Genomic DNA, 17,245 nt, shown 5'->3' on the forward strand with positions numbered 1-17,245 from the left:
GGTCAACATTTTTGAAAATTTAATACAAGATCCCATAAAAGTTATTCTGATATATTTGTATAAAAATATTAAAAATACATAGACATGATTTAAAATATTTAACGAAATTATATTAAAATTGCAAAACATTACAAACTATTTTGATGTAAAAAATTCATAAAAATTTTACTTTTTGTATCTTATTTTTGAAAATTTTATTGGTATAAAATTCTTCTTATGTGTAGTTTATAGTGAAATCCTGAATTCTAAATAATGAATAAAAACAGTTATTTTTTATAGATATTTTAAGTTCCAATTTGGACGAAATTACTTACCTATTTTATATTTAAACAATAAACAACAATGTTAGTTATTTTCTTATAATTTAAAAACATTATTCGTGGGAACTTAAAACTTTTACGTATATTAAATTATTATGAATTTTACTATAGGCATTAAATATTAATTTTTTTTTTCGGTATTTATTGACAGATGTAATTATATTTTGAGTTGTATAATTATGTATTTGTATACCTAACCTTGTAAATTTGTAATTTGATTTATATTACATTTCAAAACCTTATTGATTAATACTAGTAGCTCAATTTAGTTTATTAGAATACTCATAAAAAATAGAATTATATGATTAATTATATTTGAAATGACAAATGTTGAAATGTATAGATATTATATTAAAACTATTACATATTAATTATTATTATACTATTGTTTTAAATATCAAAGAATGCACAGTGGTGTTCTGGAAGAGTTAAAATTGTATAAACCTTTACAATCTACCTAATTGTGTGTAAATAAAATTAAAAAAAAAATCCTATGAGTAATTTTTTCAAATGTAACAAGTATCGAGTATCTAAATATTTAAAATGTAAGTATCGAATATCTAGTACCGCGATACTGATTTTTGAGTATCTTGCCCATCCCTGTGTGTAGACTATAACTCGTATAGATCGTTGTTACTACGTACTTAATAAATAATAAGAGAAAATTAAAAAATGGTAACTGATAAATAATAAGCACGATTTAACTACCTATTTACTATATAAACTAATATAATATCTTGGTCCATGTTTAATGTATTAACTATTAAATATGTGGGTATCTAATATCTATGTTTATTTTTTAATAAAAAGTACCTACGTTGAAGGTGGTAAGACATGGCAACTAAAACATACGTTAGTACCACAGATATTTATGTTATATATTATATATTTATCTATAGTTATTAGTTAGTACCTTGTTTAATATCACATAATATTAAGTGATAGTGATTAGTGATACTAGCACTAGCACGAGTAGCACAAAATTGAAAATATCAAATATGGTGCAATCACGATAATGCTTAACTAATATTCAATGAAATCAACAGGTAGTAGGTACGTTTATGTTCTACAGTTGTAATGTGATAACATAAACTTGCATTTCACAATATTTAGAAATATTTTTTTTCTTAGTGTACCTACAGTATTCACTACTTTGTCTACATATTAACTCTTCAGTCTTTCTATAATTTCGCATTTATTCGTCAATCATTATTCATTTTTCATTGTTATCGGTAGAAAATTTCGAAGGATAATCGAGGTAAATATTAATTATTGCTATGCTTTATTTAATTTTAAAATACGCACATTTTAGCGACGCGATTTATATTTTATCAATACTTGTATTTTATAATTTAGGTTGACCAAATTAATCTATGTAAATATGTGTTGTAAAAATTAAATCAATTAGGTTTAGTGCACACAATTAATCTATTCTGTAACAGTATTACATATGTAATTGTAATGGATATAATCATTGTTTAAAAAGCTGGTATTATCAAGTACCTATGGTTTAGTATTATTTAATCAATGCACAATAAAATAATAATAATATTATTATTGTAATGCGTATTAGTTATGTATATCTTTTAAAAACAAAACATGATGTAATATTTTTGTACATATTGATATCAGGTTTGACTACAAGTGTCAAGTGTACAGTATTAGTGAAAATTATCTTTCAATGTGGTTACAGTATTTTTAATTTTATATTTTATTTTCCCACAATATAATGATTAATGAATTAACTATTAAGTTATTAGAATAAGGTATTTTGTTAAAATAATTATGTAATTACTATGTATTATTAGGTATAGTATGTACTATTTCTTATTTGGGCGTAATACAATGGTCAACAACTGACGGACCCAGGTCTGGATTTGAAGGCAGTAAATTGGACCGTCAAAATATCTCAAGTAGTTTATTTTATTAATTTATTTTAAAGATTTAACAAAGATTTTTTTTATCTGGACTTCATTTATTTACTATATGTTATCAGTTATAGAGTAATGGGAATATATAAAATTATAAAATATTTAATAAATAACCATAGATAGTCTAATAAAATATATCACTTTATAATTAATCTTTTGGCCTTAATATAAACCACATAACTTAACCTAACCTAACCTCTTGAATTTACATGAAACAATATTAACAAAAGCAATTTGCTGCTTTACAGAAAAGGTATTATCAGTTATGAAACCCTTGAAATCATTTTTAAACAATTTAAAGCATTTAGTTTAAATTGAGTCAATTACAATCAACCCTGTCCTAGTAGTATTATTTTTGTTTTTGTTTAAAACATTTTTAATAAAACAACATTTTGTTACAGCAACAATAAGAATAAACAAAAGTTTCATTTTAAATCTTGATTTTTTTTTTAAATTTAAATTGAATTGTCATAAAATGACTACAAAGTTCAAAATTACATATTTTAAATTGACTATTGTTTATTTAGGTATTATTGTGTTTTTATTTATTCTAATTTCAATACGTTTTCATGATAAATCTTGTTATCTTAATATATTCAAAATGTATTTATTTCTTCTGTTCTTGATTATTTTTATTTTAGCTTAATTTAACTGATCAAAGTCCTTTAACAATACGTTTAACCAAATAAAAATTACATAAATTTAGAGTTTAAAGGAAAAATGTATAATAAATACACATTTAAAAAAAAAGAAAAAAGATGTTAAGATACATGAATAATATTATATTATAAGACCATATAAAAAATCTTTAAATTAAGAATAATCACAATTAGACATAAAGACATCTAGAAAGGTGAAAACCTTGTTAGCTAATTGAATTCTGATAGTAATCGTAAACAATCAATGTTACCATTTAATAGAACATATATAAAATACAATATTAACGTCTTGTCTGTCTTCTAAGCCGAAAAGTTCCTAAATATATATTTTTTAGGATTTATTAGTCCTAACTCCTAGGTGTGTAACATAATTAAATCTCGTTAAAAATGTACATTAAACTTTTTCAACTCTTTATTTTAAATAGAAAGATTTTGGGGTGCTAAACAATGGTTTAAAGTAAATAATGTTTTTGAAATGATTGTGTTTATATAAACATATTTATTCATCTTTAACAATTTGTTTATTTGTAATTTATAATGAATCTTACAAGATATATCTTATGATATTATTCTAATTTACTTTAAAATCTAGTTTTACCAGTTACTGCTAATCACTATAACATACATTTTTTTCATACTTCAATAAAATAAAATTGAATGCACATATACATAAATTATATTTACTATATATTTTAAATAATTTTTTGTCATTTGTTAACTTTAGTTTTGTAAGTTTTTACATTTTATTACGTAAAAGAATGGAAAAGTAATAATTCATTGATAGATAGATAATATTAAAGGTAAAATATACAATTATTGCTACACAATTCTACCTGGTTCTTATGAATAATAATAATTTATCGTTCATTAATTTATAATTGATACTATAATTACCCAACCCTAATATTAATTTGAACAAGATTTTTTGTAAAAATATTGTTTTAATGTTAAATAAATAAAATTATTTTAATTTTAATAAAGTTTTTAGATTTAAATTTATGTTTAGAATAGAATTTACCAATTTAAATATATTCCAGGTGTATATTATAAAATGGCCTTGAGTTCTTACTACTTTTACACAAGTACATTTTACACATTTTACAGTGTGTGCATGTGCATACTTTTTAGATTAATTTCTATACATATTTTAAATTCTAGTTTAATATAATATAATTTGTTTTGTACAATTGTAAATTTATAAAATGTTTATACCTGTTAGTAATAATATGTTAGTTTCATTTTTACCCAATTTTAAATTTCTTGCTTATAATTATTTTAAAACTTACTGTAGACAAAATTTAAAACATTAATACTAGGTATCTATCTTTATTATAAAAAAAAATTGTCTTAATAGTACTGTGAGTTTCATTTTAAATATTATAATAATTTAATAAAATTATGATAATGAAAATATGGCATACCTATTTTAAACAATTTTTCAACTTAATAAATTTTTTTTTTTATATAAGTTAACTTTTTTTTAATTGGGTAATTTTCCATGAATATTTAATTGTAAAATATATCGCTTCAATGAAATTTTTTAAAAAACATTTAAAGGTTAAGCTGTAGAACTAGTTACATGATTAATGATTTACTCATTGATTCAAATTTTAAATAATTACCATAATCCTTATACCAAGGGTACATTATATAAGAGTATAACTTAAATAAGTTACCTTCTATTTGACATTTGCCTACACAATCAATTAAATCCATAAATAAATTATTATTTTTAGAAATATATAATTGTGTTAAGAAGATATTACTAACAAGTTAAATTTTACTATAAAATAAATTATTATCTTAGCTAGTTAAAATTCAGTAATTGTTAATATTTCCTTGAAAAAAATAGAATAATAAAAGGATAAGGATTTTTTAATAACATTTTAATTGTTACTAAACTATGTAGGTTTTAAATAGGTAAGAGTCTAATATAATGTTATATAGGTATAATCATTTTGTTAAATAATTGTCCTTTTCTTATTAATATAATTATATAGCTATTATACTATTCAGCTTAACTGAAACTATACAAACGTGAAACTGATTAACTTTCTTTATGATAAAAATCTATTGAAATATTTTCTATTATCTACATAATTTAATGCCTATTCCCCCTTCAATTTTATATGGTTAAATTGTTTTTGTCTTCTGTTATTGCATTTTGTTTTGTTTTTGTTGTTTATATTATATTATTCTAATAATTTTTAATTCTTAGAACAATTATTAACATACCTATTTAATTAGAAATAATTATTATAAGTAATAGTTCATAGCTATTTTTGTTTAAATCTCTATTTTATAATTACATTTTATTATGTTTATCTAACTAAAGAATGTACTATTGTTATTTTAATATAATTTTCTTTTGCAATTTTATCTTAACATTCCACCATCATAATAGTAGTTAAATATATTAGTAATCATAAATATTATTTAAATTTGTTTTACACGTGATTTTAATAATTGTTTTTAATTTTTAGATGAGTGATGGAGAATACTAACTACCGTCCATTGCCACCTCCTAGGAATAAAGTTACTAGTAAATGCACAAAAAAAAAGCCACCAGTACCATTACCACGCAAGAATGTAAACGTTTATAATAGTGATTTGAAAGATGATTCAAGTTTAATTTCTTCAAATTTTAAAGAAATAAATGTTTTGTTAAAAAAAAGTTTCAAACCAGAAATAAAAATGACATCTGAAAATAGTTTAGAGCGAAAAAAATCTGTTATTGAAAATACTAGAAGTATGAGTATTTGTATTGAAAAATCTTTTCGTAGCCTTTTACCTAGACCTACGCGTCGTCATACAATTAGTCAAACATCAGAAGACTTTAAACCAGACATCAGTGAATCTCCAATTGATAATGACATATTTTCTACATTAAGTTTTGACTCTCCAATTCCATCAGACAGCAACTCTGACCGATCATTTAGTAATTATTATTCTGAATCAGATTTTTGGAGTTCACAGCCTCCAAATTTTCCACCACCTCCTTTACCTCAAGATGTATTGTATGATAAGGTGCCGAGATCAAGCAATTCTAGTAGTCAATGTGGATCATATTCTACAGAAAATATATATGAACTTATCTTAACTGGGCAGACAAAATCACAAGCCTATGAAAACTGGAATCCAACGAATGAGAAAAGTTTTAGCTCAAGTGATAAAAGTAATATTAATAACGAAACTAAACATAGTAAATCGGATAATGATGAAAATTTTCATCAAACCTGTTTATTTACTGATGATAAAACACCTAATAACACTAAATCTGTTGTATTACAATTCGATCCTTTACATAGTTCATTTAGCAATTTATTGGATAAACAAAAAGAAGAAAAAGAAGATTGCTCACTACTACAAGAAATTGATGAAATATTATATTCATCACATTACAGTACTGTTGAATCTAGAAGTGTTGTAAACTTTAATCTTAATGATTTAAATGAAGATTTGTATACTGTTCCTGAACCTCCAGATCGCTTAGATTCAATTGAAGAACCTAATAATTCATTAGTGGTACAAGATGATGATATAATAAACATTGATTGTAAAGAAGAAATTCAAGTTGAACCTGTTTATGAAGAAAAGCCAAGAAAAAATTCTTTAACAAGTTGGCTCAGTATGAAACGTACTTTAAAAAAAGTAGCTGATGGATCAACAGGCTCAGTTAGGAAAATGAAATCAATACTAAAATCAGAAGAAAAAATTGAAAAAGAAGATAATTTAGAAATAGAAGTTTCCAATATCTTTCACAATGGTATTTTATTTGTTAGTACTGATGAAAAAAATAAAGATTTTGAAAAGAAATGGTGTCAAATAGTTGGTGGCCAACTTAAGTACTCAACTAATAAAAACCAAACAGGAAATTCAATCTCATTAGCATCATTATTAAGTATTCAAACTATCAATGAGCCTAAACAAATGTAAATTTATTCTTGATCTGTTCATTTGTTTTAATTTCATTATATAAAACTTTTAAAATATTTTTCTATTGCAGTGAAGGAGAAGATATATTTTGTTTCAAAGTAAAGTTTTTGTCACGTCCTCAATCAATTCTGTTTGGAGCTTTATGTACTACTGAACGTCTTGTATGGATGCAAAAATTCTTAGGATCTGTGACTGGTTTATTTCCACTTAAAATATCTTCTGAATTTAGTAGAGCTGGTTATGCAACATTAAAAGTAAGTTCATTGATATAATTTAAATCAGTGTTTCTTAACTGGTGTCCATGGTACATGTGTATAGTGTTATTAGATTTTAATTTTAATTTATATAATATATTAATGATTAAAAATATAAAAATGCCTTTTTTTGTTTGCTTTTTATTATTTTATTACTATAGTGTTCCGTCAAACTGTATAGTTTTAAGAAATACGCCGTGAGCATTAAAAGGTTGAGAACCACTGATTTAAATACTTTTTAAATTTTAATCCTAACAATTATTAATTTGTATTAGTTTAATTTTCAATATCATATGTTTATAGGAAGGTATAAACGGAGAATGGAAACAAGCTTGGTTATTGTTACATAATAGAGTATTAACATTTGTTAAACAAACTTATGGACCAGAATTAATTGATTTAAGAAAAGTCAGAAACGTAGGTCAGTATATATTTTATAAAATTAAGTTTATGTTTAACATTATTAATAATAATAAAAAATATTTCAGTGACTCAAGAAGATGAAGAGTTGAGAATAACTGTACTAGTTGTAAATTATATTACAAAATCAATTTATTTGAAGTTTGATGAAGATTCAGAGATTTTGAATTGGCAACATATAATAAAAGCTGAAACCGTAAATACTAGTCCACATTTAAAAGATCAGCAGCTGAGTAAAGATCAAGTTCCAGTTATCGTTGAAAAATGTTTGAAATTTATTTATGCTCATGGTATGAAATATTAATGCATATTTTAACAATTAATAGAAGAAATTTAAAATAAAATAATAATTTTTTTAACAAAGGGTGCTTGACAGAAGGAGTCTATAGACGTAGTGGTTCTTGTTCTAATACTACTAAACTTTTATCTGCATTCAGAAAAGATGCTTGGGCTGTACAATTCAGCCAACAAGATTATTCAGTATACGATGTAGCAAGTGTATTAAAACGATTTTTTAGAGATTTGCCAGAACCTGTGCTTACTACTGAACTCCATACGCATCTTTGTAATGCTGTAAAATGTAATTGTTCTGAAGATGAAAAAGTAATACTTTACAGAAGTTTATTAGAACGACTACCAGCTATTAATTATGTGACTGTACGTAAACTTCTGAGTCACTTATATTACATCCAACTTCAAAGTGAAAAAAATTTGATGACTGTGCAAAATTTAGCATCTATTTGGGGTCCAACTTTAATGCACATAGAAGTATGTTTAATTTATACTATTATAAAATTTATAATTTGTTTCATATTTTTAATATTTATTTCAGGATAATGATTCACTTAACTGGTCAAAAGTAGAATCTGAAGCTGTAAATGATCTTATACTCTTATATCCTAAATTGTTTTATGTAGAAGAAGATGAAATAAAGCGAGAAGATAGAATTATGGAAGCATTAATACAATATAATTTATCAAATGGTAATGTCCCTCAGCCATCAAAACCTTCTGGAGATTTAAAAATTTGGATATATCTTGGTTCAAAAGATAGTGAAAATTGTGTCAACGTCACTGTAAGTTTATAATTTTTAAATATATATATTTATTATTAAAATTTTTTTTTTTTATTTAGTTGAGTCCAAATAAAACTGCATTAATGATATGTGACGAACTTGCAAATAAAATGGGAGCTCGTGGTGGATATTTACTTGGTTTACAAGAAGTAGTTTGTAACGGAACAATGATTCGTCCAATTCATCATACCGAGTTGTTATTAGACATAGTACTATTATGGGCTTACTGGGATGTAAATTATAGAAAGGAAAATTACATTGTTTGTCTCCAACCAAATTCTTTACTTATTGAAATTGTACCATTCGTAAGTAATAAATGTGATATAGGTGTCATATAGGATTTAAATTTAAAATTATAATCATGCATTATTAATGAATATTATTTTTATAGGCTAAAGAACATTTAACTATATGTGCAGAATTAAAATTTTCAGAACAAAAGAGTAAATCGTTTAAGTCTTATTTATTTGAAATAAGTGACAAAAAATTAATATGTTATAAAGATAAATCTGTAATTATTATTTATTTTATGTAAATTTATGTTTTGTGTACTGTGATTTACTTATAAATGTTTGCTTTAGGGATCAACAATATTGTATGAATGGTTTATAGAGGATTTGATTTGGTATATTGGATTTGAACCTAAAAGAAACCCACATGCTAGGTAAATATTAATATATTTGTTATTTTTTTATAGAGTAGCAAATTCAACGTAAAGTATTTTGGTGGCAATGACAAGTATTCATTTTTTCTACTAGATTTACTATTGCTTAATATTAAAATAGAATACTTACAATGGGTTTGATAAATTTCTATTAAAAGATTTAGTCAATCAATAATTAACTAATAGTCCTTTGAATGTGATTTAATTAGTATAATTGATCAATTTTGTTTAGTAACTTGTCAATAATAAATATTTTCAGTATATTTCTTAATTTTATTATATCAATTGTTTGAGCTATAATAATATATTAATTTTGATATTGTAATAATTACTTATCCAAATGTTATTTTATAATTTATCTCCTATTTTTGTTTAGATGGTGTATAACATTTATTTTAAAGAATGACCTACCTAAAGAGTAAGTTAAAATGAATTGGAAAACATCATTTATTTTAAACTAATAAATCATTTTTAGATTAAGAGATAATTTTGGTTGGTCAATTGCTGGTACTACTAAAGAAGATCATTTACGATGGATGGCAGCATTGTTGTTGGCTGAATATGAAGTTGATCAGATTACACCTCCAGTAACCATTAATTTATTAGATTGTTAAAATAATTTTAACAAGGTATTTTATAAGTTGAACATAATCATATTTAATGAGTTATGTTGTACTTATAGTTTAATGTTAATGTAACATTACAACATTTTGTATTACTGATTTGAAAAAAATTTTACATCAATGTTTTCAAACATTTATCAATAACATATGATCATTAATGTAAACAAATTATACATTTTAGTTGTATGTCCTATTAATTCAATTTGAAATTTTCAAATATTATTTTTAATAAAACACAATACAAATTATTAATCACAGTATTTAAATAATAGTTAATAAATCAATTATTCACAATTTAGTTGATAATCAATGATCTCATTTAAATTTACAATAATGTCTGTAATCCTTGAAGTCTGAATTGTTGTTTAAATTAATAGAATATTAATTTTGCCATTCTTGGAATTCATACTAGTCGAATTCTATTTATTTATATTCATCGTGATCTTATGAATTATTCAATTTGATTTTTATAGTATTGATAAAATAAACAACAACATAAATTTACACATACTTTTTTGTATAATGTAGTGAATTTAAATAACCAAAATGCATACCGAAAAAGAAAATTTTTTCTAATATATAATTAAAATCACCCCAGAATAATAATGATAATAATTTTTTATTTTCTTAAAAATAAATGATTTTAGATAACTGTGGGCTACAAATATTTTTTTTACTGTGATATCACTGTAATTAAATAATTTGTATTCAAATTGAATCAATTATTAATATGTTTAAAATTATATCGTATTTTGTTATTGTTTGAAAATATTTAACAAAAAAGTTTATTTGGAAATGTTTATAATATACTATTAAATTACATAAAATATTTTGGTGCTATTAATGTTATTATTTAATTTTTAAGTTTTAATGTGTAAAACAATTTATTTTTGAGAGTATTTTTCTTTATTATTATTATGAATTATTTAATTTTTATCAATACAATATTTTTTGTTTTTCAATTTTTCTAAAACTTTTAGATTTGTAAATAAAGATTATGTCCATTTAAGGTAATATATAATTATTGATTTTTGTTATATCGACAGTGTCTCGTTTTTTACCTTCTTGATCATTAAAAAATGTAGTTAGTGAATAGAATTATTTTAATGTCTATTCACTAATCACTATTGATTTGAAAACTATTTGTAAGATTGTTTAGTTATTAATCAAGCCATTATATTATTCATTAGTCGTTGCCATAAACAGTAACAGCATTTTTATCTATAAGGTGCAGATTTTTAAAAACATCTCCTTCTACCTTATTAGCCTCGGAAAGGTAACAAAACGTTCATTTTATATTTCTCATAAGTTCATTAACTAACTTGGTTACTTATTTGGGTGATTATTATGCTTTAAAACCATACTATAATAAAGATACACTAAACTACAGAGTAAAGACCATCGTCAAAGATAAAATTCCCTCCCCACCAACCCATAAATAATACATATTAAAATAATAAAGATAATTAAACTTTTAAAAATACAAATAAATCAACCAATTTTATAGGATAACATTCAAACTTAATTGTCAACTAAATTCGATTGGGTTTTACGTACATCTATCCGATTTACTGATTATTAATAATAACTTAATAACTTATTAATTTATACCAAGTGTAAAATAATAAATATTATTTATCTAAAATTACGTTAAACTGTTATCTACCTAATGCACCTATACGTGTTCGAAAATATGGGAAATTTCTTAGATATTGAGTAATACAGAATTTAATATATCCAAAACAAAAATAACTGGTCTAAATGACCAATAACAGTAATAAGTAATAACACTATCCCAGGTTAGATAATATAATATGGATCCATAGTCCATCTCCATTTTTCAAATGTTTAGCTAAATATTCGTTGATGTTTCTTCAAAGTTCAAATGTAAAAATATCGATAGTATTCATTCCGTAGTCCAAATAGTTATTATAATTTATATTATTCAATAGTTTTTGAAAATTATCGAATAACTAGATAGTTTAAAACAATCGAATAAATCAATAGTTTGAATTCGGTGGTTAGGTTGAGTTAAGTGTAGTGATGGGCGTTACCAACTAGTTTTGACTATCGAGTTAAAAAAAAACAATCGAGTGATTTTTCGGTATTATCGACCGAATTTACTTGATAATTTTCACTTATTAATTTTCAATAGTTCGATAGTTTTTCAATAGTTCGATAGTTTTTCGATAGTTCGATAGTTTTTCGATAGTTTTATCTTTTTTTTTTAATATATATAAATCTCGTGTCACAATGTTTGTCCTCAATGGATTCCTAAACCTCTTAACCGATTTTGATGAAATTTTTTACACCGCGTGTAATTTGGTCCAACTTTAAAGATAGGATAGTTTTTATTTCAAATTTTTTAATACATTAAATATTTTAATTAACTTTTTAATAAATTTGTATGATTGCATAGTGTATTTCGGGTTTTTCCGTGGCCGACCGCGATAATTGTATCTATCTGTAACCTGACCTTTTTTCTATTGTATATGTTTTATCGTCGGTGGCGTGTAGATATGAATTGTTCCGAGAATTATCGCCATAATACGTGTAGATATGAATTGTTAATACAGCCAAGGTTAGGTTAAAAAAAAATATTGTGCACCATTTGACATACTCAATAGTTTACTATGCTCTATGATTTCCAAAACCACTAATAAACTACAAATAAAAAAAAATATATTTTCTCATAGGTACGTAATAACCTATTAATAAAACGAGACATAGCCACAGTAGGAGCACAGGAATAATAATTTCAATTTATACATGTAAGTAATATCACAAACTTTTGTTAATTAATATATCAATGAGAAAATGGCACAAAGCTCCCCACACTTTTTCAATAATTGTACAAAAATTTTTATATTATTTTTATTTAACCTCCATTGAAAATTATTTTTCAAACAATGTCCATTTGTGGTTTAGATTTGGAAAATCCATGTTTTTCTCATGGGCAACTATATGTTGCGTGTTCACGTGTTGGGAAACCGTCGAATCTATTTGTGTTAGCTAAAGACAGATTAATTGTGCACCGATTGGTGTTAAATTAAATTGAAATTGAAAGTATTTATAATTCAAAAAAATAGTTATTAATGTTTAAAAGTTTAAGACTGTCTGCCTTGCCTATCTCATTCATGAGTTTAAGCGTCACATGTCATTTACTGTATTATACTGTAATATACTTATATTTGTTATAAAATTAAATGGAAATAATAAATCTGATAAATTTTTATTTTGTACCTATTGATTTCTGCTTAATATCAAGTGTAAGAACATTTTAATTAATTGTGTTCAATGTACTTCCCCTTCAAATCTCAATCCAGTGAATTTGTATACCAACATCAACATTTTCGTCAATAATTTCATTGTACTAAAGGGTTATAGTAGTAGAAAGTCAAATAAGGAGATTACCATATTTTTTTACAAATACCATCTGTGTGAAAAAGCATAGTGGACTCCGTGACTAATGTTCTCTTATTGTTCCTCTTAGATTGTTTACTATAATGTAATATAACAAAAACTTTAGCCACAGCAACGCGTGGCCGGGTCAGCTAGTAGTTTTATAAAACAACCGAGTAATTAGATAGTTTAAACTTTAAACTAAAGAGATGTTTTGTAATTTTTGTTGATTATAGTCGTGTTTGGGAACCCTTGTTACGCTTATCAAATATTGCTAGCGGAACATACGTCTAAAGAGTACTTCGATAGTTTTCACTCGGTTGTGCCCATCACTAGTTAGAGGTGTCTTATTATTTGTTACATGTGGTTGTGAGACACTTGGCTTATTTTTTTCTGGAATATTGTGATTTTTATCTTTTAAAATAAAGTTATAATTTATATTTTATTTTCTCCAAGTCGTTTCTAGGTGGCTACCTACCGCATTAATTAACTGGTGAGAATTTTTCCTATTTGAATAGTTTTATATAATTAATATAGTATCATATTTATTTTTTTCTTTGAATATTTATCTGTAAATTAATACTGTGGATACTGGGTAACTATTTTAAACTGTTCACAAATAATATTAATTTAAAATTTAAGCTATACGAAACCATTTTTTAATTTTATGAAAATTCATAGTTTTAAATATTTTATTCCTACAATTATGTTGAGTATGAGATAAATGATGCCAGGAACAACCTCTAAATGATCTAATTAATAGTTTCAATGTTTTAAACATTTTAATCATAAGCGTAACTAGACCTTAAAGTTAGGGGGGACTTCAGCCCTAGAATTTTTATAATAAGTAAATTGAGTTGGAGGCTTTGTCCTCCATACCCCCCAAACACCTTACATTCATTGATTATACATGTAATATAAATGTAAATGAATATTTAATTATAAAAAAAATAATAAACCAAGTGGTATTGAGGTTAAATATTTATATATTAACATATTTTTTTTTTATTAGAAACTTGGTGAAAACCATTAGTTTCAACAATTACAATAATATATATAACAATTAAAGTTATGTAACAGAAAATTAACAATTTTAACAATTAAATATTCGAATTAATAAAAACAAAAATAGACAGATAATTAAGAAAGTACAATGAATCAAAGAAATAGATAAGAGTAATATAATGGTGCGTGAGTAATATAATAATAACTTGTCGTCACTGTAAATTTAATTAGAAGATAAAGTTTAACAATATAAAATGGTATAGAATCAAGTATATGAGAAAAGATTAGATTATTAAATTTAGGATTTATTTAATAGTGAGGTGAGAAGGGAAAGGAGTGGTTATATTAACATATTATTAAGTATTATTTTAGATATAAATAATTTAACAATTTTTAGTTTATTGACAACTTCTTAGTAGGGAGTATTTATGTAGTAAAAATTACACAGCATGATACGTTTTACACAGAATCATTACATACAATAATATAGTTTAAATTTAAGTTTAAAAATGTTACTATTATTGGCGGGAGTGTGGGACTAGGAATTATGACAGGGGGGCTAAAATTTATGTTGGGGGGACTAAACCCCCCAAGTCCCCCCTAGTTACGCCTATGATTTTAATGAACATTAAGAAATTCCTTGATAAAACTAGACGAATAGTGTATTAATGTTAGTTGAATTACTACGCGACAGTGGAATTTGATTACGTCATGCATTTTTTGGATGACTGCATCGTCCTCTGACCATTAGTGGTTCATTGTAAAAATTTGGTGGTCCACAGAAAAATTTGAACATTATTTGTGTTTATAATCGTAATATACAAAAGTATTGCATAAAGTCACTGTATGTAAGTCCAGTTTACGATAAATAAGAATTAACAAGGAATAATATTGTTTTTATTATTGCATGTTATAAATTTGTAATTAAATAGACTTAATAATATCCTTATGGTAATACGTTCTAAGAACATTAATGATTCGAATCCAGTCTTCATTTCAAAGAGAAGAGCTAGAGCCAGATGGCAAATAACTAGACATCATCTTAACAAATTCTATATCAAATAGATTAAAAAATTTTTTTTATAGAATTAAAATTGAACATTTGAAAATTAAATGCTATCAAAATAATATCACTTAACTTAAATCAACTAATGGCTCCCTCTGTCCTAAAATGAAAATCAAAGACCAAATCATCATTAAAACTACATGCAATTAACAAATTAAAAAATGGAAAAGCCCCAGGATATGATAATCTCATTGCAAATAATATACTCAAACAACTTACAAACAAAACAGTTCTCAACATAACTTATATATCTTCAATGACTTCAATGCAATGCTCAATCATATTCCTACCTAAATCAGGCCAAACCCAAAAATACTACCGTCTAATCAGTCTCTTTCCATTCCTTGAAAAGTTTTTCAAAAAACTTCTAATCATCCATTAAACGAGAAAAAAAATACTGCTCAAGTATCTTCTTTGACGTTGCGCAAGCGTTTGACAAAGTATGGTACGGGCGGTACAGCGGACTTCTCCATTAATTAAAAAAGAACTTCCCAACCCCACAGTATTTAATACTCAAATTGTATCTCAGTCATCGATCTTCCCAAATAAATATAAATAACTCTTTCAAACCAATTTCTGATGACACCAATGTACCTCAAGGTGACCTATTTCTCCTCTCTTATATCTAATCTATACTGCAGATATATCCACATCTCCCTTCGCTATTCTCAATACTTTTGCCGACAACACTAGTTTCTTAGCCACCGATTCTAATCCTATTCTTATTTTCACAGTTGCCAAATTTGCTTCTGCAATCTTCTGCTTGTAAGAAACCTGAAAATTATAGTATACAATATTTTATTTGTTTGTTTCAGTCATCATGGTTGCACAAAAGATGTTGAGTTTGGTATTGGTCGGGCTCTTACTATCATCTTCCGCTCATGCTGGTCCACTGACAGCGGGAATTTGTTATGCCGGATGTGCAGCTGTCACTGTTGCTTGTTTTTCAGCAGCTGGGTTTACTTTCGGCACTGTCCCTGGAGCAGTGATTGCTGCTACACCCGCGTTAGCCGCGTGTAATGCAGCTTTTGGAATTTGTGAAGCTAGCTGCGTCGCTGCCTTAGTTGTACCCGTACCCTAAAGAATATCGTTTTAAACAGCTTAAGAAATGAACTTTGTTTTCCAATTATTAATATATTTTTTTAATTTTCTTTTATTAAATACTTTATTGAATATCATCAAGCATAGAAAATAATTAATAAATAACTTTTTACATACTGAATTACTAAATATTATAAATAAACGGCTTTCCTTTTTTTCAGTTTTATTTATTGGTTATTTTTATTTATTAAAATATTAACTATAGGTATATACCTAGTGTTTTAAGTATTCTACAACATTGGTTTATGATAAGATTATTAAATTATCATTGACGATGTAGGTTTCTTATTTATTTATTTTAGATTCTGAACGGAGTGATGAATATATTGATTTTACAATGATGTGTTGTTTTATTAGTATACATATACAGCGACATACTTAAGAAATTTAAAAAATGGTTCAATTATCAATATTTATTCTAAAATCTGTGGTATTCTCTATAATAACTAATAAGGGAGGTAATTAATTTGTCTTGTTGGTTAAGTTGTAATTATATTCGGATAAAAGTTTCTTTACTAAATACCACAGTTATTTTTAAATCATAAATAAATAATGATTATTAATTATAGTTAATACAGTTAATTAATAACGTTCAACTGTGTAATTAATTAAAAATTATAAAATCATCATGACCAAATTATTGTCTAGTAATAATAACAATGTATAATAATAAAGGTGTAATGATGTGCAATTAAGCTATCATATCTTTTAAATTTAAAAATATGTATTATAAAACCATTATAATAATTAACAGCCATTAAGATTAAGAATACAAATTTAATCAATTTA

General features: G+C 24.8%; 2 protein-coding genes across 4 annotated transcripts; both read left to right on the forward strand.

Annotated features, from left to right (window-relative positions):
* The first annotated feature begins 1,346 nt into the window (after positions 1 to 1,346).
* Positions 1,347 to 10,021, forward strand: LOC112594193 (arf-GAP with Rho-GAP domain, ANK repeat and PH domain-containing protein 2). 2 transcript variants are annotated; one of them, XM_025338857.1, is made up of 13 exons: positions 1,347 to 1,578; positions 2,129 to 2,233; positions 5,394 to 6,842; positions 6,917 to 7,100; positions 7,404 to 7,521; positions 7,589 to 7,810; positions 7,885 to 8,288; positions 8,353 to 8,595; positions 8,655 to 8,900; positions 8,987 to 9,106; positions 9,177 to 9,259; positions 9,636 to 9,677; positions 9,735 to 10,021. In XM_025338857.1, exons 3-13 carry the CDS (start codon positions 5,401 to 5,403, stop codon positions 9,871 to 9,873), a joined length of 3,243 nt encoding a protein of 1,080 aa, XP_025194642.1. In that variant the 5' UTR covers positions 1,347 to 1,578; positions 2,129 to 2,233; positions 5,394 to 5,400; the 3' UTR covers positions 9,874 to 10,021. The 2 variants fall into 2 exon arrangements, with proteins under 2 accessions (XP_025194642.1, XP_025194643.1); XM_025338858.1 differs by lacking the exon at positions 2,129 to 2,233.
* Positions 10,022 to 12,490: 2,469 nt separating this feature from the next.
* Positions 12,491 to 16,533, forward strand: LOC112594148. 2 transcript variants are annotated; one of them, XM_025338803.1, is made up of 2 exons: positions 12,491 to 12,653; positions 16,171 to 16,533. In XM_025338803.1, exon 2 carries the CDS (start codon positions 16,176 to 16,178, stop codon positions 16,434 to 16,436), a length of 261 nt encoding a protein of 86 aa, XP_025194588.1. In that variant the 5' UTR covers positions 12,491 to 12,653; positions 16,171 to 16,175; the 3' UTR covers positions 16,437 to 16,533. The 2 variants fall into 2 exon arrangements, with proteins under 2 accessions (XP_025194588.1, XP_025194587.1); XM_025338802.1 differs by lacking the exon at positions 12,491 to 12,653 and adding an exon at positions 13,583 to 13,777.
* The last annotated feature ends 712 nt before the right edge of the window (positions 16,534 to 17,245 follow it).

The sequence above is a fragment of the Melanaphis sacchari genome, unplaced genomic scaffold (genome assembly GCF_002803265.2).
Source record: "Melanaphis sacchari strain LSU unplaced genomic scaffold, SCAv2.0 Contig221_pilon_pilon, whole genome shotgun sequence".
NCBI classification, from domain to species: Eukaryota; Metazoa; Arthropoda; class Insecta; order Hemiptera; family Aphididae; genus Melanaphis; species Melanaphis sacchari.